At 41.8% G+C, this 20,904-nt stretch overlaps 1 protein-coding gene across 1 annotated transcript in view; it reads right to left on the bottom strand.

Moving 5' to 3' along the window:
- LOC147891419 (putative beta-D-xylosidase 7) overlaps positions 1 to 13,209 on the bottom strand; it is an 80,373-nt gene extending 67,164 nt beyond the window's left edge. The window contains exons 1-4 of the mRNA XM_087389386.1: positions 12,660 to 13,209; positions 12,257 to 12,574; positions 11,912 to 12,081; positions 143 to 240 (exon numbers count right to left, since the gene is read on the bottom strand). Coding sequence (XP_087245512.1) covers positions 143 to 240; positions 11,912 to 12,081; positions 12,257 to 12,574; positions 12,660 to 13,121 — 1,048 coding nt within the window. The 5' untranslated portion in view covers positions 13,122 to 13,209. The remainder of the gene's footprint in view (positions 1 to 142; positions 241 to 11,911; positions 12,082 to 12,256; positions 12,575 to 12,659) is intronic.
- Between the last annotated feature and the right edge of the window lie 7,695 nt (positions 13,210 to 20,904).

Here is a 20,904-nt window from a genome sequence, read left to right as displayed (position 1 = left end):
CATGTGCTATGGTTAAACCTGAACCAATTAAACAGTTTTGTGAAAAGTTTGATGCCTTTAGTGTGCATGCAAACATAACCACATCTCTTATTTGCAAGATCTAAAGGCAAAGAATCACGCGTTCACAGCAAGGTCTGTCAACCTGCATTTAAACAATCTGCTACTGCATCTTCTGGACTTGAAGCATAGCCAATATATTCATACACAACGGCCACTGCATCGCAATCAGAAGTGATATACCTGGGACACAAACATGCAAAGCCAATAGTTAAAAGTCTGCGCTGTCCACTATTATCCCAACTGAAAGTTGACTAACCGTCCATGTGTAAACCAGAATAGGAGCTTGCCACCAAGCAAAACAAGCATATTGAAATGATCATTTAAAAGTAACATGCGACTTGACTTGATTAGCAATGCAATTTCAAAGGCCGCAGCAATCAGTTCTATCATTGAATGCCCTGATAGACTATGTGCTACAACATGCCAGAATTCCAGAACTTTGTATCAGGATATCCAAATGCACAGAGACTTTGGATGGCTCCTAAATCCACCCTTCACAGACATTGGCTAGTATTTGGACAGATACTGTACCAACTTGATGGCCTTTTGGGTGAGTATGTAGGGGTCTTCCCAGGATGTTTCCTTCTGACAACCTGCCTCCAGATCTCACAGTGGAAATCACCCAACAATTTCAGCCCTACCCAGCTATTCCAGCATCAATCCCATAGAAAGCAAGGCCAGCGCTCAACCCATTGGCTGATTTGGTGCCCCTCGACTAACAACCAGTGGATTGCAATGCGCAGCAAGGCTTGAAATCGCCCTGCCTCCTAGCACCTGGAACAGTCAGAACCCAGCCCCAGAAGAAATCGCCTATGCAGAAACTGGTCCAAAACTGCCTGCGAGCACCCAGAATCAACTCGCCTTGGCCAAATCTGCCCCGAACCAATATAGAAACAGTAGAACATCAATTGCAACTTGCTTTGGCTGCTTCCTGCATGCACCAAAGTGGGGGAAATCTCTCCTAGACGCTTTCTGCTTCCCACAGACCTGGCCTGGCCCAAAATTGCACTTGAATTGGGCTGTTTTTAGACCCTGGACACAATTGGCTGATTTTAAGATTAAAATAGCAAATTGATTTTTACCACTCTTTAAAAACTACCCCTAGGCACAATTATTACACCACCAAGTACCCAATTTGCCTGGAATCACTAGGAATTAATTCCTCGAGCCTGATACACGTACCAAGACTCCTAGAATTCCCGTGCCACCAAGGTCCAAGGTATTCACACGTAAATTCAATTACATTAGAATTCATGTCCTCGTGACATATCTCCCTCTTGACACGAGGCAATCAACCTCAATTGCCATCCACTCAAATACATGAACACAAGAATTGATCACATTCACAAATGTTCACATGCATTTCAAAACCAACATTGCATATATGATCCGTAGAGCCGTGGATACCAAGTCTTGCATCAATGCAAAATACATCCAAGTAACTAGTACACTGGTTATAAAAGTCCCACAACAAATATACTATCAGCCCAGTACCTCGAGTGAAACATATAGTGTCCCCAAGCAACTTCTAGACATCTGGACTTGTCTGTGACAAGAAGGCAAAGGAACTACCCCTTGTTGAGTACCAAGCAATACTCCGGACTAGTGCCCCACTGAACTTGAAGGAGCCTTGACCAAGGTCTGCTCAAGCTAAAAAGCTTCGAGATAAAGCTGCAAAACCTAGGGTACATTTACCAGCTCCCCCTCCCGAACCACTTCGCATGCAATGAAGAATAGTTCTAGAATTTCACCAAGTAGTAACGTGATACTTTACCTCGAACTTTTCTTTCTTTATGAGTCTGTGGATGAAATGTGGATGAGAACTTCAATGCAGTACCCAATTTGTCAAACATTCCCCTCCAGAAAAGACGATGTGAGGATCTCTATCACTGACAATAGATGTCGGCATGCCATGGTACTTGAAGATATGTTGCATAAATAATCACGCAATGTGACTCCTCTAGCCTGTAGGAGCTACACATCAAATCACCCCTAACTTGACACACTCTAGGAGCACTTGCACAACGATGATGTATTGATTTCAACCAAGAGCCCCAATGGCAGTGGGACTCGAAAAAGAGAAGGTTCAAGCAGCCAAAGAATTTCTTGAAGATATGAATGAAATGCTTAAGATAGCTAAAGATAGCATAAGAAGAGCTCCTAGAATTCCCGTGCCACCAAGGTCCAAAGTATTCACGTGTAAATTCAATTACATTAGAATTCACGTCCTCGTGACATATCCCCCTCTTGACACAAGGCAATCGTCCTCAATTGCCATCCACTCAATTACATGAACACAAGAATTGATCACATTCACAAATGTTCACATGCATTTCAAAACCAACATTGCATATATGATCCATACAGCCGTGGATACCAAGTCATACATCAATGCAAAATACATCCAAGTGACTAGTACATTGGTCATAAAAGTCCCACGGCAGACATACTATCAGCTTAGTACCTTGGGTGAAACATAGTGTCCCCAAGCGACTTCTAGAAATGTGGACTTGTCCGTGACAAGAAGGCGAAGGAACTACCCCCCTCTTGAGTACCAAGCAATACTTTGGACCACTGTCCCACTGAACCTGAAGGAGCCTCAACCAAGATCGGCTCAAGCTGAAAAGCTTCGAGATAAAGCTGCAAAACCTAGGGTACATTTGCTAGCTCCCCTTCGCATGCAGTGAAGAATAGTTCTAGAATTTCACCTAGTAGCGACGTGATACTTTACCTCGAACTTTTCTTTCCTTATGCTGCAAGATCCCTCAAGAATTAGGATTTCATCCATTTCTTCAACCCCTGGCAGTTCCTCAGCAAGCATATCCTCTGGAAGAGGACCACGGAATGGTTTCAAGACTCACATAGAAGGCATTGTGAATTCTCCAACCATCCGGCAATTCTAACCTGTCATTTATCTTTCAATAACTTTGAAAGGACCGTAGTATCGTAGGATCAGCTTAGGGTACAACCTGTCTTTCCCTCTGCTGTTTTTCAGCCTGCCTTTAGCAAAACTCACCAACATATAATCGCCTTCTGTGAACTGCAAATTCTGACGATGCTATATCTGCAACCCTTTTCTGCTTCTCCTGAGTCTTTTGAAGAGCAAGCTTGATTTTCCTGTAAGCTCTTCCCAAGTCTCCACAAATTTATTAGCCTCAAAAATTTTATCTTTGGTATGCAATATAGGCAGAACTTCTACCCTCCAACAACAATCTGAAACGGAGATTTTCCTGTGGTAGTATGCACCGTATTATTCTATGCAAATTCAACCAAGGTAAATAATGCTCTCCCATTGAGCCTTATGGTCAGAGACATAGCATTTCAAAACATCCAACACCGTTGAATTAGCTGCTCTGACTGTCCATCAGTCTGTGGATGAAATGTGGATGAGAACTTCAATGCAGTACCCAATTTATCAAACAGTCCCCTCCAGAAAAGACGGTGAGGATCTCTATCACTGACAATAGATGTTGGCATGACATGGTACTTGAAGATATGTTGCATAAATAATCACGCAATGTGACTCCTCTAGCCTGTAGGTGCTACACAGGAGCACCTGCACAACCCCAGAGCCAATTCCCCCTGCAACCAGACCTGAAAATCAGCAGAAAACACCTCTAGATGAAAATCACCTAGCCCTGTGGCCCCTGAAACAGCAAGAATCCCATCCTGGTGAAATCGCATCTCTTCCCTAGCACCAGAAAGTGCAGGATTAGGCCCTGCATGAAATTGCCATGCCTCCTGGCACCTCAAACAGCTAGAATCCAGCCCTAGAAGAAATTGCCTATGCAAAGCCTTCTCCAAAACTGCCTGCAAACCCTCAGAATCAACTCGCCCTAGCCAAAAATCTGCCCCGAATCAGTCTGGAAACAGTAGAAAATCAATCGCAATTTGCTCTGGCAACTTCCTGCATGCACTAAAGTGGGCGAAATCTCTCTTGGACGCTTTCTGCTTCCCACTGACATGGCTTGGTGGCCCTGATTGCATCTGAATTGGGCTGTTTTTAGTCCCTATACACAATTGGCTGATTTTAAGCTAAAAATAGCAAACTGATTTTTACCACTCTTTTGGATCACTAGAAAACTACCCCAAGGCACAATTAATACACCACCAAGTGCACAGTTTGCCTGGGATCACTACGAATCAATTCCCCAAGCCTGATGCACGTACTAGGACTCCCAGAATTTCCATGCCACCAAGGTTCAAGGTATTCACGTGTAAATTCAATTACGTTAGAATTCACGTCCTCGTGACAGCACCTATCCTCTGTCCAGGCTCCCAACGACGTATAGATGATCTTCACCCACAAGAGAGTCCAAAAACAGCAGCAAACACAGTCGAATCAGATTCAAGGACAGTCAAAACAGCTCCCTAGAGATTGATTTCTGGCTGGAACACCTCAAGGCGGCACCGGATCCACACAAGGCGCAACAGCTAAAATCGGCAGCTTGGAAGAGAGAAGAGCACAAAAATGATCACGAGGCAAGAGGGAGATGCCGCTCAGCCAAGAGAGAGCCTTGAACTTCGTGCTACAAAGAGAACGGTCAAAATCCGCAGCCAACGAGATCACACGGCAAGGAGAAGCAACCGCTCAGCTAGGAAGGAGCCTCAAAAATCAAGAGAGAGAGAGAGAGAGCACATGCAAGGACTTAGATTGCCATGGGCAAATTGACTTCCCACATCATCAATACCTCCAACCCACTCTCGGGTCAATTGCCTCTTTGCCTTGTAAATGTGCCTAGACTAGACCTTGAGCCTAGCATTTGGTCACACTTATTCCTTGCCTTGGGCCTAGTAAATGTACCTAGAACTAGACCCTACTTTTACATTGATTCCTAGGGACTCTTGGGAGTTTTCAATTCCCTTAGGCTAGTCCCCCAAAGCCAAAGTAGTCACGGTTTGTTTGCCATACAAAAATCACGTCCCCGTGACATATCCCCCTCTTGAGACAGCAAACTATCTAGTTTACTACTGAAAATAACAGCAAATAAACAATAAAGAAATAGGGCATACCACAATGTGCATCATCCATTAAACATCTTGCAATGAACATATGGTCTAGAAGAGCGCGATTCCATCCATAGATCAATGCATCATTTGTGTGGAGTGACTAGTACACTCATCATAGAGGTCCTGCGGCTAAAATACTATCAGCAATCAATACCTCTAGTGAGACATGCAATGTCATTAAGCCACCTCTAGAAACTGAGCCTGTCTGTCCTAAGGGAGTGGAGGTGCTACCCCCCTCTTGAGCATCGACCTTTGCTCTGTTGAGCTTGAACAAGCGTCAACCGCAATCGGCTCAAGTGGAAATGCTTCCAGGTAGAGCTGCAATAACCAGTGCGCCTTCCTCCATCCACTTCGCATCTAGTGCAGAATATATTCTTGGACTTCACCAAATACCGATGGGAAACTCTATCTCTGACCTTTCTTTCTTTATGTGCCAAGATTTGCTCTAGGATCAAGATCTCATCATGTTCTTCCACTTCAGGCTTTTCCTCATCAAGAATCTCTTCAAGCACATCCCCATGAAGAGGTTTCAGCAAACTCACATGAGAGGCATTGTGAATTGTACAGTGCTATGGTAGCTTCAGCCCAAAATCTACATCACTGATCTTCTGTAAGACTTGAAAGGGCCCATAAAACCTTATATTCAGCTTGGTGTACAGCCTTTCTTTGCCTTTCTTATTCCTTAGTCTTGCTTTCTAAAAACGCAATGGAACCCCATCACTTTCTTTGAAACCTAGCTCACGGCGGTGACGATCGGCTGCTCTCTTTTGCTTTTCCAGGATTTTCTAGAGGGCTGCTTTGACCTTCTTATAAGCTGCATCCAAACTTTCCACATATCTATCTGCTTCAAAGATCTTTTCCTTCGTGTGCAAAATGGGAGGGATTTTTCTTCCACCTTCTACTATTTCAAAGGGTGCTTTCCCTATGGAAGAATGTATTGTGTTGTTATCTACAAACTCAACCAGTGGCACAAATTGTTGCCATTTTGCCTTATGCTCTGAGACATAGCATTTAAAAGATCTAAGACAGTAGAATTTGCCTATTCTGACAGTCCATCTGTCTGTGGGGTGGAAAGAGGATGCAAACTGTAGGGTCAAAGTGCTCAACCACCTGCTGGTAGAGGGCGGCATCACATGGTGCACTCCCAGCAGAAGCAGAGAATTTGAAGCCAGGTTCCACTAGAGTAGAGATTGGCTTGCAATCAAGAGGCTGATCTTGTTTGCTGTCCCTTAAGGTATCAAGAAGCCATTTTGGAACTGATTTTTGCTGTCTATTGACAGCTCTTTCTTCAATCACTGCATCATAAATAGTAGGATCAGTTTATGCTGGAAGAGGAGGTTCCAAATCAGCATGTAAAGGGGGCTGATCATTGCTTGTGGAAGGGCCTGAAAGTGGCTCAGGTTGCTGGTCAAAATCCCCCCCTGATGGGAAAAGAGGTACTAAGCTGTCAAAAGCATCAAACACATCAATCTTTGGCTTTGCCTTGCAATCCACAAGAGGAAAAGCTGAATGTTCAGCAAAGATGACATCTCTACTAACAATAATCTTCCCAGTATTTGGTTGATACAACCGATACCCTCTGCTTTCCTGGCTGTAACCAATAAATTGCCTTATCATCAAGCTTATGTCTCAGCTGAGATGGTACATGGACATATGCAACCCAAAAACTCTCATGTGTGAAAGTGAAGGCTTCCTGTCTTTCCATGCTTCATATGGTGTAACAGTCCTCAATACCCTTGTAGGTGATCTATTCAGCACATAGTTGGCACACATCACTGCATCAAGCCAAAATTTATTGGGTAAGGACTTGGCCTTAAGCATGCATCTGGCCATCTCCATAGTGGACCTGTTCTTTCTTTCAAGAACAGGATTATGCTGAGGAGTGTAAGTAGTAGTGCATAAGTAAACAATGCCCCGTGAAGCCAAAAATGCATGAAACTCGTTTGACATATACTCTCCCCCCCATCTGTGTTGAGGGTGACAAGCTTGCATCCTGATTCATTCTCAACCATATTCAACCACCTCTGAAAGCATGAGAACACTTCAGATTTGGCTTTTAAAGCATATACCCAGCAATATCTTGTGAAGTCATCAATTAGAGTCATAAAATATTTGTACCCTCCAATGGCATATGTCCTCATTGGGCTACAGACATCACTGTGCACTAGCTGCAATTTCCTTTGTGAGAATTTTAGACAATCTTTTTGAAAAGGAAACCGATGCATCTTACCCAAAAGACAACCCTCACACACATGTTTGGAAACTGTGTGAGTTTGAGGTACATCATTTGCCATGCCCTGTGAATGTAACTTGGCAAGAGCTCTATAATTTAGATGACCCATTCTCTCATGCCAAAGATGAGTTTCAGCAAGCTGTGAATCTGAAATAGCAAATGCTTCAATAGAAAGTACAGCTGAGTGATAATCAAGGTGATAAAGCCCCTTTTTAAAAGTGCCAGTGAGAACTATGGCATTGTCATCACGAAGATCATATACTAGGCATCTTTATCCATCAAATATCACTCTGAAACCTGAAGTGGCAATTGCTGCAATTGAAATCAAGTTGACTTCAATTCTAGGCACAAAAAGAACATTGGTCAAAGTGACAGGATGGCTTGAAATGGATGTGAGCTGCACATCTCCAATTCCTTTTACAACATAGGAAGCATTATTAGCACATGTGACACTTCCCCCTCGAGGAGCATTAGCCAAGGAATGAAATAATTGTCGGCAAGAGGTTATGTGCTTGGAAGCACCACTATCAAAATACCAAGACTGAGCATCATTAGCAGAAAAGAATGCATCAACTTTGGAGGGATCAAAAGAGCAATGGACAGCCCATGCCCAATCATCCTGGAAAGCATGTGCATGTGAGGCATCTGCTGGCTCATGGGATTCAATTGCATGTGAGGCACTTACTGTCAATCTTGCTTTCTTCTTCTCCGAAGCAATGCGCTTCCTGCATTCTGAAATTTCATGCCCTAGCTTGCGACAATAGTTGCATCTTTTCTTCTTTGACTTATCTGCTGTATTTTGAGATACATTGGAGGAATTGCCACTGTTTGGCGCATATTTAGGCTTGCCCATAGGCTTGGAAGCCTTGCCTTTTCCTTTCTGATGTGAAGCAAATGCATGATCAGGAATAGTAGCTTGCCTATTAGCACAACTTTGCTCTTCCTGCAAAAGCAAAGTGACTAACTGATCAAAGGAGTAGTGGTCTGGATTACCCATGGCCACTAGTCGAAGGGTTGTAGCAAACCCTTGATATGTATCTAGCAGCCATTCAACATGGTACTGACAAGCTGAGAATTTAGCACCACCTCATCAATATTGGCAAGTTGCTCCGTGAGGTCCTTGACCTTTGTCAAGTATGCATCCATAGAGTCACCTTCATTCATGCTGACTTCCTGCAATTGCCTTCTTAAATATGCAACACGTGCCTCATTGCGAATCTGATAAAGAGAAGCCAATTTGTCCCAAGCATCCTTTGCTTTCCTACATGACCGGATGTGTGGAATAATGTTTCTCTTGCATGATAAAGCAATACAGGAATGTGCATTTGCATCTCTTGCATCCCATCTTGTTTTTTCCTGAGTCGGAGTAGCAACAGGGGTGCTAGAGGATAAAGCATCAGGAGAAGTCCCCCCTGTAGAGGGACCAGCATTAGGGGCAGCCACTACAGCATTGGCTGGCCTCAGATCAATCCCAGAGACAATATTCCAAAATTTTCTTGCAACAAGAATATGTTTCATGAGATAAGACCACATCGGATAGTTGGTGCCATCCAACTTATCATCTTCACGAAGAATGCCAAATAAATATATACCTTTGTAAGACTAGAATAAGTCCAATCATACAAATTTAGATTTTTTGTTGTTCTAAAGATAAAAAATCTACACAAAAAATAAAAGAGAAAATGAAAGAGAAGAAAAAAGAGGTAAATAAAAACTTTTATGAAAAAAAAAAGGAAGACATACTTAGCAAGCAAAGCAACACTTATGTCGTCATCAGTGCCCAAGCATAAGCAGCTATACTGGGTTTCTAAAGACCCGCGGAGTTTCTAATGCCAAATAAATCATGATTGTTGCCAGCCATTGCAAATAGGACAAGTCAAAAATGCACTAACAAAGTGACCCAAAAGATAGCCTCAAGGCTTGCAACTGCAAAAAAATAGGACTTGCTGTCCAAATCTGGAAGAGCCCCAAATTAAGCTGTAATTTGCAAATGTGATCAAATGGCCTACAATTTCTTGCCAATTTCACTGCAAATCTGAAAGTATCGTGCAATCTGCCTGCAATAGACCCAAAAGCCCCAATTTGTAGAGCAAAACTAAGCCAAAAATAGGGCAAGTTCAGGAAAAGCCCCAAATTGTCTACAAATCTGCAATCTACTTGCAAAATCGTAGCCCAAATGCAAATACCCCAATTTCACTACTAGATTGCAGTGTAATTGCAAAAGCCCCAAATGTCACCAAAAATTGCAGATCTACTGCAATGTCTGCTTCCAAAATCGAAGCCAAACAATGGCTGAATGCACAGTTGAACCTGCAAATGAATCCTGCCAACAAATGACGGACACCGGACACCTTCAGCCTGCAAAAGAATCTGCAAGTACAAAATAGTACGGAATCCGTACAATGTACGGACGGTTGTACGGAATGTACGAACAGTACTGCACAAATTATACGGATGTCGAGATGCGGAATTGTACGAGCGGTACGGGCGGAACTGTACGGCCTGTGCAAACAAATCTGGCGCACAGTACGAAAATCCGTACGACTATACACACTATACGGATGAACTGACGCGCATGTGTACGGACGAGAGCATGCATTGTACGGACTGTACGGACAGCAAGTCACATCCGAGCTGTGCGAACATCCGGGAGCTGAAGCTTGACGATGGAGCAGAAATGCGGGAGCTGGAGCTGAAAGGAGGAAGCTAGGAGTAGGGAGCAAGTCCAGGAAGGATCAAAAGACAACAAGTACAAAGTACATGAAAGAGACCCTAGAACTAAGTGTCCTAGGTGTCACATAGGACTAAGTGTCCTATGTGGGATAAATTGCCACTTGGCGACGCTTGGATCCATGACATGGCTTTTTTACAAAGTTCACCCATTTTAGTATGACGAGTTATTGTCTTCTATCTTTTATCTTTGTAGGTCGAAAGTTTGATAAATCACCACATGAGGATACTTGGATCCACTATTCCCCTATATATATCTTTCTTTTCAACACAACGTTGCATATTATGTGATCCCAATAGAGTTATATGTACCTAGCATCCAAGGTAATACTTCTGGTCGGAAAGTTGGAATTTTAGTACCACAAAAACACTCAAATTGAGAAATCATTGTTTGATTTACACTCCTTTGCTTAGGCTTGCAAATAGGGCTTTGATACAGGTGTTAAGATTTCAACATTGAGGGCCTTTTCTTTTCAACCCACCTAGCCATGATTCCATTGAGAACTAACTACCTGTGTGTTCTCCATACCCTCTAGTATCCTCCATGAGAACCTCTCACATGCTAGCTCTCTCTAGAACCCTTAAATCCAATGTGTGCCATGTAGACCTCTAGGATGCCATGTGTATTTCCAAAGAACCTTAATCACTAGCCCCTCTAGGCATCCCTCCTTACTGCTAGGTCTAGTTCTGACTGTGTTAATTACTTATGGTTAGTGACCTTCAAATGACCTGGACACATTTACGTTCATTGCTTTTATACATTGTCGAGCTCTCATCGTTCCCCCTCCTATACCATGGTCTCGGTATTGTATTGATGTCCTATGGGCCTTGGTATGTGCCTTGTAGGCATAGTTATAGGCACTTCAGTGTTCTAGTGCCTTTTTTTCAAACTGCAGAGACAAAAGACAAAAGACAATAACCCCTCGTACCAAAGTGGGTGAACTTTGCCAATTGCAAACGAGATTTGGCCACATAAAAATTCTCCTATATATGTTGAACATTCATTTCAAATGTTTCTATTGTTGCTCTATATCTTTAAGAGTGGATGATATCTCAAGTACCATCCCCTTCTTCTTTGACTTCCAAGTAGAGAGACCTTATTGGATCTCTGATCATGTCATAAATCTTTTTTACCTATCTCCCTTCCCTTTGCAAAAACAAAGATCCATTTTATCCCAATCTCTTCTCTTCCCAATCATGTAAGAATTTGGGAATAACTATGGAGACCAAGATCAAAAGGATTGATTGACTTTTGAGAGGAGGCTCGATGGGCAAGTTCATGTATCAAAAGAGAATCGATTCGACTCCAAATTTGAATTCAAGACCTTGAAAAAAAAAAAGGGGAAGTAGATACTGCTTATCCTTTCTAGATAAAACCTTTTCTTTATGTGATTCTGAAAAAACTCATTCCATGACGACTCACGAGTTCAGAGCGAGAAAGGTCAATTAGGAAAAGTGAAGAAAGAGCAACGAAAGGAAAAGGTATTGTCGAACCTATGGATTTGGAGGAGGTAGATTATGCGGATTGTGAATTTCCTTACTCGGAATTCACAAAACTAAAAACCATACTCTTAATACAGAAACCCAGCTAGAGTCAAATAATGATTCATTAAAAGCTCTAACTGAAGTTCTTAAGTTAAGAGGCATTCATGAGATTCTTAAGCTACTATGAATAAAACTATAGATTTATTAGCACTGGCTCTTCTACAGACAGTGCTTAAGGATTCAGCTCGGGCAGAGAGTTGTGATTATTCATTTTTTTAAGAAAATTTTCTGAAATTTCCAAGCTCCATTTTTGGGTGAATGAACTCCCCTTTTAGCACTTGACATTGTTTGTAAAGCAAAAAAGGAAAATAAAGCTGGATAGCGTCAACGAACCCTTTCAGTCCCCACTCTTGCCTTGCAACCTGAGTCAGGAGGTTACTATCAGCGCAGGTTGGAACTCCATTAATGCGGTTGTAGGAACACATAACACAAGTTGCTTGAGCGTCTTGAATACAAGTTCTGAAAGGAGGCTGGTATGTATCCGCAAGATCCTGCTGAGTAACCTACAAAAATCCATTACCATTGTCAATTGTTTGGACATACGATTGTGCAAATTTGTGCATCCTCAATCAGCAAGCCAAAGCTCTTACGCTCGGAAGTTTTCGATACACGACAAATGACAAATTTCGGTGGAGCTTCCTCTTACAATTGCAACTAGTTCGTCAGATTGTAACTTACCAAGGCATCGAAGGTGTAACGCGTATAACCTCCCCAAGCTTCCAAATCATAAGCAGTGAAATGTTTGCAACATGTCGAGACCTTCAAGCTACTAGAGCCTAGAGAGCTGCTCTCAATACTTAACCCGTTGTTGTAGTTGCGACCTTGTAAACCTGCGACGTAGGCTATGGCGTACTCACTTGCGACTAGCGGATCCTCTCCAGGCGTTTCTTGACCACGTCCCCATCTGGGATCCCGAAAAATGTTCACGTTGGGACTCCAGAATGTTAAACCTGCTAATCCCACGTTATACATTGCCCGAGCTTCTGTAGAGACTGCCTGCAGGAGACCCACAATTGCGAATAACGTAAACGCTGGATCCCGCCGCGCCAAAACTACAAATAGTACCACGAAGTGCGCTAACCTGTGCAATCAGGTTCCATAAGGTGCGATTAAAGGAGGCTGTGGTGAGGATGACTTGAGGGAAAGTCGTAACTGCGGGGACTTCTTTCCCAAATCGCACACCAGGACCGTTGGCAGACAAGCCGTGCAGAGCTTCGGACCACCATTCATAAGCCGGGATCCCCAACCGCGATATGTTGGCCGCCCCGTCCACCAGCTGGTTGATCTTTTCCTCTAAGGTGAGTCGAGAGATGAGATCTGCGACCCGATCATCGACAGAGAGTGCTGTATCGCAAAATGCGAAGTGGTTAAAGCCTTGCGCGCAAGCGTATGATTGCACACCAACAGAGGAGGAGCATGTGGCAAGACGCCAGGAGACGATGAAGCAAGCAACGATTGTCCGCAGCAACAACAGCTGCTGATGCCGAGCGCGCGCAACCATCTCTGCTCGCGCAATTCGCAGCACCTCCCCACCAAACATCATCGTCGTCAAGACTCATTTTTCCCACCCCTCCAACTGATTACCTTGCACAAGATTGTCCGGAACGCACAGTTGGCACAAGATTGTCCGGAACGCCTTTTTTGGAACAGCCTTTTCGTCGTGGAGCACATTACTAACTTTTTATCAACTCTTTATCAACTTTTTAAAAATGTGGACATGACACACAACACAGGGTCCCTTAGGACCCGATCCTCCCTGCAAATGTCAGGGGTGGTGATTTTTTATTGACTTGGCCATATTGTTTGTCCATCTTGGGAGTAACAAATACATGAATAAGGTAATGCTCAAAAGAGCTCATAACTCATCCTCATTGCAATATTGTCACATGGACTACAATCATATGAATAAAGGTGTCCATATCTTTCGATCTTGCATCTAGCTTGGATTTCCTTGCTCCCTCGCATCGAAAACATGCATCAAAAGAGAGGAATGTTGTAAGAATTCAGATTGAAAAGAAGCAATTTTGAATGGACCAGTAATTCAAAATATTTGTATGATAATATATAATATATAATTATTATAACCACACATAGTGTGGACGGGGACGCGGCACGCTTCCTTTCCCAAAGAGTTATAATCCGAGGGAACGGGCCCTACCACGTGCGCCGAGAATATAAGCGCCAATAATATAAACGCCAAGAATATTAGCGTCGGGAATAAGTCTCGTCAATGGATAAGGTGTTGGCATATTACCTGAGTGTCAATAGTCGTAATCGTAGTCGCACGTGGTAAGTCCATTGCAAGTTCCCTTCCTCTTGTCTCTTTGTTGAGCTTTGAGCTCGAGTTTCCTCCACCAGCCCATCAATGAAACTTGCAGACTTTGAGTCCGTTTGCAACATACGGATTGATGGAACACTGGATATCTGTGTCCACCCAATGAAGGAATTAAAAGGCATAAAGTTCTTTAAAAAGCAAAGGATAATCTATTAAAAAAAGCAAGGATAATCTGTGTCAGATTCTTTTCGAATAGAATGGGATTTCAGAATGGAATTGTCACACTTGCTTGCAAGCAAGTCTCAGTGAGCATGTACTGTCAACGCTAGATGCTTTCCAGCCAAAAGCATTGGATCAATGTGTAGCCTAGTCAGGTTTCACTCATGAAATAAACAGGTACCCATCCCCCAAATCGAACAAAGAAGCACCTGGCGTTTGTGACTCCCAAGCATTAAAGCTTTCACTTACAATAGATAGAAGCTCATACTTGACAAGAAAAACAAGCAAGAGCTCCTATCCCATGAGCAATACTTCAACTCGCCATAAGAACACTTATTATCGCAACTACCATTTGAGCTTGACTGAAGAAAATGCAAGATTGACCTTCTACAAGCCAAAAATTCGACCGATCATTTTCTCTTCACTATGCTCGCACAATCACCCTACCCAGCTTGAATGCTGCGTATCGAAAGGCGATCGATCATGTATGCAAGTAATGAAATTGATATCTTTCTATGTTCTTTGAAGTTATAGCAGTTCAGATTAGTGTTGGAAAACGCTTGGACATGCCCATCATTATGTTGCAAAAACTATTGCTTTCGTCTTGGGCATTCTGTTGCTTTGTGTTCTAACATCGCCTTCAACCTCTTCTTGATCTATGAAGCAAGGTGCATTTCGATTTGTGCAATGAGTTTGGGTACATGCTTTTCTTCTAAGCACAAACACAAGGTGGTGGAATTCGTTGATTATGGAACTTGGGAAGTGAACACGGTGCTGGGAGAGATGTGGGCCAATTGCATTCCCGGTAGGCCGAGGGTAGGCTTACGCCCTGCAACAAGCATAGAAATCATCTAAATAAATGTGGGTCGCTATTAACCAAGCGGCAACTTGAACTGAATCCATCCCATGACAAACTTGCAAATTTGCAAACATTTGCAGTTGTTGATAGGTCTCTGAGGCAGAACACTCACCAGGATGCTTGTGGGGAGACTCTTTCTACTTCCCGCCAACGATTGCATCGAAATGTTCTACTAGATAGCAAGCGAGTTCTCTACAATACTTTGAAAACTAGATCCCATTCAAACATAGCTGAAGTGTGAGGGAGTATCAATGCCATCAAAATCCTTACTGCCGCACCATTCTTCCACCTACTGGAAGCGCGTTCGCTTGGCGGCTTCCGACTTCGTGATCAAGATTTTGTAAGTGAGGAAAAGCACGCCTTCATTCACGCCCAGCTTTGTGTAAGAAAACTTGTTGAGGGCATGCACAGGGAGGCAACAAGCGCCAACATCGTCGAGATCTCTCCGGGCATCAAACTTGAGGTCAGAGCCAATGGAAAGCGAGAGGGCTCTGCGTGCCAATTCTACCATATCAGCCTAGCAATGGTGTAACCCTTTCCGACACCACATGAAGAATCTAGCGTGAGAGCCATCGGGGGGGGACTGGAGGTGCCGTTGAGCATGAAGGTCGGTTGTGGAGTCTTCGTCCTCACCCTCCTCCTCCTCCTCCACAATCAAGCTTCTCCTTCTTCCCTTCGCCACACCATCACCAATCCTCCTCCTCCTCCTCCTCCTCCTCCTCCTCCCCCCCTCCTCCTGCTGTGATTTCCCTAGGTCGTACAGGGCTCTCTCTCCTTCTGCTTCTTCTTCCTCTATTGTTGCTATTCACCGTTCGCCCACAACATGATAAAGGCCAACATTGATCTGGGGCTGCAGCTAGGATATTTGCTTTCCATGCAAATCTATATGGAACTTGGGAGTCAAAGATCGGGATGTGATTCTGAGTCACGAATCAATGAAATAAAACATGGAGAGGACCGGTGATCAATTTGTACCCCTGAGTACGAAGGTTTTTGCACGATCGTGTATGGATAGAAATCAAGATATTCTGAGATCAATCAAAACCAAACCATGAATTACAGCTGTCTGAGAACCGAGACAGATGAACGAAGGGCGTAAAGTTTAAGACTCAACTGAAACTTTTCTTTTGCGCACATGGCTTGTTTACTTGCTCTATGAAGCTTTTCTTTTTCGTCTGCACATAGCTTGTTTGCTTGCTCTATCTCTCACATAGTATAGATCACATATCTTTGAGGAAGACCATATCGGGATGTCGCTTTTTAGGGTGACAAGGAGGATGGATATAGAGCGTGATGCGTTTCTTTCCCTTCTGTAACCTCCGCTCTTTGCGCTAACCCAAATCGCTCTTCTTGTTAGTTGTCTTTGTATAAAGCGCTTTTGATAACTCTTCTTAATTAGAAAAGCAATAGCAAATTTGGAAGAGTGCTTGTAGCCCTTCAGATCAATCCAACATCAAGGGCCTAAAATTGAACATGTGGCTCAAGGAGAGGTGAGAAAACCCAAACATCTCCCTAGGCTACCTACCGTAATGAATAATCATCCTAATTTCAATTGCTTGCAATCTTTACCCACAAGTTTACTCATCCAAGGCAACATTTCTATTGCAATTATGAAGATTACCCGGCAATTTTGTCAAGGTATTACTCAAAGGACAACAATTCACCAGCAAATTGGCATTGTTCAAGAAGGACCATCAATTGGAGAATTTCAACATCAAGACAAAATGAGTTCATAGAACCATTAGCATATTTGATAAGCTCAACTATTTTGGTGGCACTAAACAATTATTCAAGCAACTTATGCTCATCAATTGACATTTGATCGGCACTTTCAGCATTTTGATGATCCATTGTAAATAAAATTTAGAAAATATTAACTTGTCTATGACAATCATGTCGAGGAAAGAAAGGTCAACCATATTAAATTACAGTCCTTATATTTCATAACTCTCCTACAAGACACAAACTTTGAATAGTGTAAAATGGAACCTATATGGAATCTGATTCTAGAGGACTACCCCCACCAATACATAGACATATTTGTATACGAGCCATAAAATAGGCCAAGTAGAGGCAATCTACAAGAACATCACATGGAACATGATCCACTTATGCTCCAACAATGCTTTATAATACAGTTTCTAGTAATCGATAGAACAATGCTAGATCTCAACCAGAACGTGTTATCCATAAACTTTGGCAATCATGAAAGATCAAACAAGGAATTTAGAAAGTGATGTTGCCAAGATTATTTCATAAGCCAAAAAGTGTTGTCATTGAGAAAAAAGATCCATTAATCAAAAGTTTTGTCAAAGAATTGCATGAAGAAATTCAAGAGCAAATGGATAATTGTAGCAGCAAAACTATAACAAAGATATGCAACGTTGCAATGGTGATTGAAGAATCAATTGAGAATGATCAAGGAATGCTTGGTACAAATGAGGATTCTGGTCCAAACAATACAATCAGAAGGTTTAGACATGCATCTCTCAGATAGGGCAAAACAAGGATGTGGCATTCACAAACATCTCTGCCACCCAGACTCTTCAAGTATAATGCTTCTACATAAAAATGATATAAAAATATTATATCTGATAAGTCTCAAATATGCATGCCAATGATGAAGAGGAAGTACATGCCTATACACCAAATTATTCCCAAAAGATACAAAGATAGAATCAGAAGCACTCTCTTATCAAAATGCTTGAAGGCCAACTCTCGACAAATTCAAGAAAGGAGGAAAAAGGAATAGGCCCACCACAAAATTTGGACCAATTCAATAATAGTTTCTGAGAGCAATTACAATAGATACTTCAAAGAAAATTTCTCAATGAAATTGCAACCTGACACATTGTGAACAACTTTACATGAGTAAGACCCTTATACTTGCAAAATAAGAAATGAGCTAGAAGACATGCAAAAATACATCAACGCACCACCTAAAAATCCAAACAAGGTATGTGTCCCAATTACCACCTCCTAAATAATTCCTAGCTATCCTACGAGGTATAAGAATGCCATGTGTTTGGTTGTCTAGGTCAAAATTTGGAGGTTCTGAATTCCTTAAGGAAGGCCTGTTACATGGCCATATTGTCTAATCATTTGGAAGGTGAAGTGGGATTGGTGTAGTTGGTGGAAAGAATGAGTCGAAAGATGATTAGAATTATTGCATTGATGTATGGGGAGTTGTGAATTAGAGTAGTGAATTGCAAAGATGGTTACCGATACGTGTAGAGTGCTTGACATCTAAGTAGAAAATAATAATTATACTTGGAAATTCACTAGACTAACATTATTAGAACAAAAAAATATCCACAATTCAATCCCCCTCTCAGACATTCCACTCATGAAATGAAACGATGATACAATCAACAAAGACAAACATTTTATGACTTTGGACTTCTTGCTCACCTTGACACAGCTACAAAGACAAACATTTTATTAATGACTTTGGACTTCTATACTAACTGCCCACGAATGTTAATTGACACCCATGATTGGGGGCTTCATAAGAATCACTTGAGTCTTTTTTTTTAATGTAAAGAAATCAGACACTTAAAATCCTTTGTTCCAATACATCCCATGGACTAAGGCTTTAATGATGCATATGGGAATTAAAGCGTACACAAGAGCCATTTGTACTCTGCTAGAATCTAGGACATATTATTAAGATAGATGGGAGATCGTACCCATGTGCAGGACCTTTCCTTGACTTGGCGGGAGACTAAAATAGTAATAGATGATATGATTATGTGAATATTGGACTTGTAACCTTTTTAAAATTTGAGGCATATGAGGATACAGAGGAGCAAACTAGCGAGTGTAGAGAAGGGAACATTTGCTCAAGATCTTCGAAATGGATCGGACTTTTATTGCTTTTGTAGCTGGGGGGTGAAGATGCCATGGTGCCATCCGAGCTGGGAGACCCATGCACATTTCAGGTATGTTTTGTGGACATTCTTTTTGCACAACTCTACCCACTTGGGTTATGAAACATTTTGACTCACACTTCTCCCCTTCTTTCTCTTTTCTTAGAGAAACCCTCCCTTATATCCTAGTATTCTTTGTTTTGAACGACTCTGTTTTAGATCTTAGCATTGCAACAATGCATGTATCTAAGCTATGTCTTACCTTATGAGATTTATTTGACCGTCAACCGAACTCTTCTTTGTGTCATCTCACATTACTATAGGAGTTTGTGGGATGCCTTGATCTTCATGCTAGTAGTTAGTGAAAGACTTCACTAGGGATGTTTCACCTCTGAACGGGCAGCCTAACACACATGAGACTGTAGCATCCCCTTGCATCTTGTACTGCTATGGGGTGGCTAGTAACTCTGTAATGTTTTCCTTAGGCATTGTGGCTTTTGTAAGCGCGATACTAGTCGATAAAAGATGACGCTTAGTTCACAATAGATTTTCCAAAAGCAATGAAGCGCAATATATGGAACGATAACAACTGTTCATTCAGACTGGAGTTCATGGGGTCAAATACACTTTTCAATATATAATGATTGATGATCCACCTCAATCAAGTTGTCTGTTGTAAGGTGATGGAGGTCAAAACGTTGTGAAGATGAAGTTTTGGAGCAAATACGATTGTCCTAGGAGTAGGACTAGACATAAATTGGGATTGACACTCCCTATCTATTCTGCCCCACCAGAATACATTTTCCTTGCCCTCTGCTAGTTATTTTCAACTAATGGACACCTGCAACATATAACTCTTTGTTTATTGAAGAAATTCTATGACTATGAAGGTTGGCTTTTCAAGTTGCCTTGGTCCGTTTTGTAGGGTATCAATGCATTCAAACTCATTTCCCAGAGGCATACTTCCTTGTTGAGTCGATAAAATATATTCTCAAAACTCCCTTCTTATATGTCCTACATATGGATCTTTTTTACTCATCTTATGTTATAAATTTCAATCCAACAAAGAAGACCCTTGTAATGTGGTCATCGTTTTCCTACCTTGCGTCCTCCTTTTTCACTTATTTGCTATGTTTTAAGGATAGCAGTTAGGCTTACTGTATGAAAAATGGTTGCAGAGATTGTCCGCTTTGTTTAAGAGATAAGAATAGTCAGCTAGCTATGAGCGTTTTCCTTGATATACAGTTCACAAAGTGGCCCTTTAGAATCCTTACATAGTCCATTTGAGCTAATTGAAGATAGTGTGGTTTCCCAATGATGTGTAGATGATCAAAAGTAGCTTGTCAAAACACATTGCATGATGACTCGATGGATGCATGTATAACGGTTGGTATTGTAGCATGGGAATGAATTGGAACTTTTGAGCTTAACATGATCTTACATTGCCCAGAGAAACTTTGTGTTTTGGAATGACTTGTGAGTTAGTCATGCTTTGTCTAAATAGACCAGAGGTGGATTTTTTGCCTCAAGTTATATGTTTTGTGTGTCCCTACACTTACAGATACCTTTTTGGACCTCGAACTGCTTGGATAACGACTCATATAATCAAACCTGCACTATCTAAATAAGGACTTGTATAATCTCCTATCAATTTGTATAACTTGTTGTTTTAACTTGTCCCTTTGAAGTATAAAATGTGCAAAATCCAAGTATTTGAGCGGAACATTGATCATACTATCCACGTAGAAGCTATCTAGATCCTATTACTTGATAAGTTGTACCACTTGTGGGTTTGGTCTAGTCATTCATGATTTTAGAACATTTTGTTTGTTTGGGTGACTTGAGATGATGGCCTTGTGAATATATTAAAGAAAGATGACATTAGTAAGACTAGAAGAACCTATTGATTGGTTATTGCTAATAATTTCCTCTATGGCATAATTAAGTCAGATTGATAGTTTTGTTGCTCATAAAATTTCCCCTATGGTTCATTTAGATTTATTACACCTACCCTTTGGAGCTTTTATATGTATCTTTTTACTTAGCAGTGATATTGTTCAAGGGGATGCAACAGATGAATACTTAGCATTGCGTGTATTACAAC

Source organism: Dipteris shenzhenensis, chromosome 18 (genome assembly GCF_047967505.1).
Source record: "Dipteris shenzhenensis isolate YYH24624 ecotype China chromosome 18, Dip_SZ_1.0, whole genome shotgun sequence".
Taxonomy (NCBI): Eukaryota; Viridiplantae; Streptophyta; class Polypodiopsida; order Gleicheniales; family Dipteridaceae; genus Dipteris; species Dipteris shenzhenensis.
Note: the sequence above shows the minus strand (reverse complement) of the source record. Positions and strands in the feature narration are given on the sequence as shown.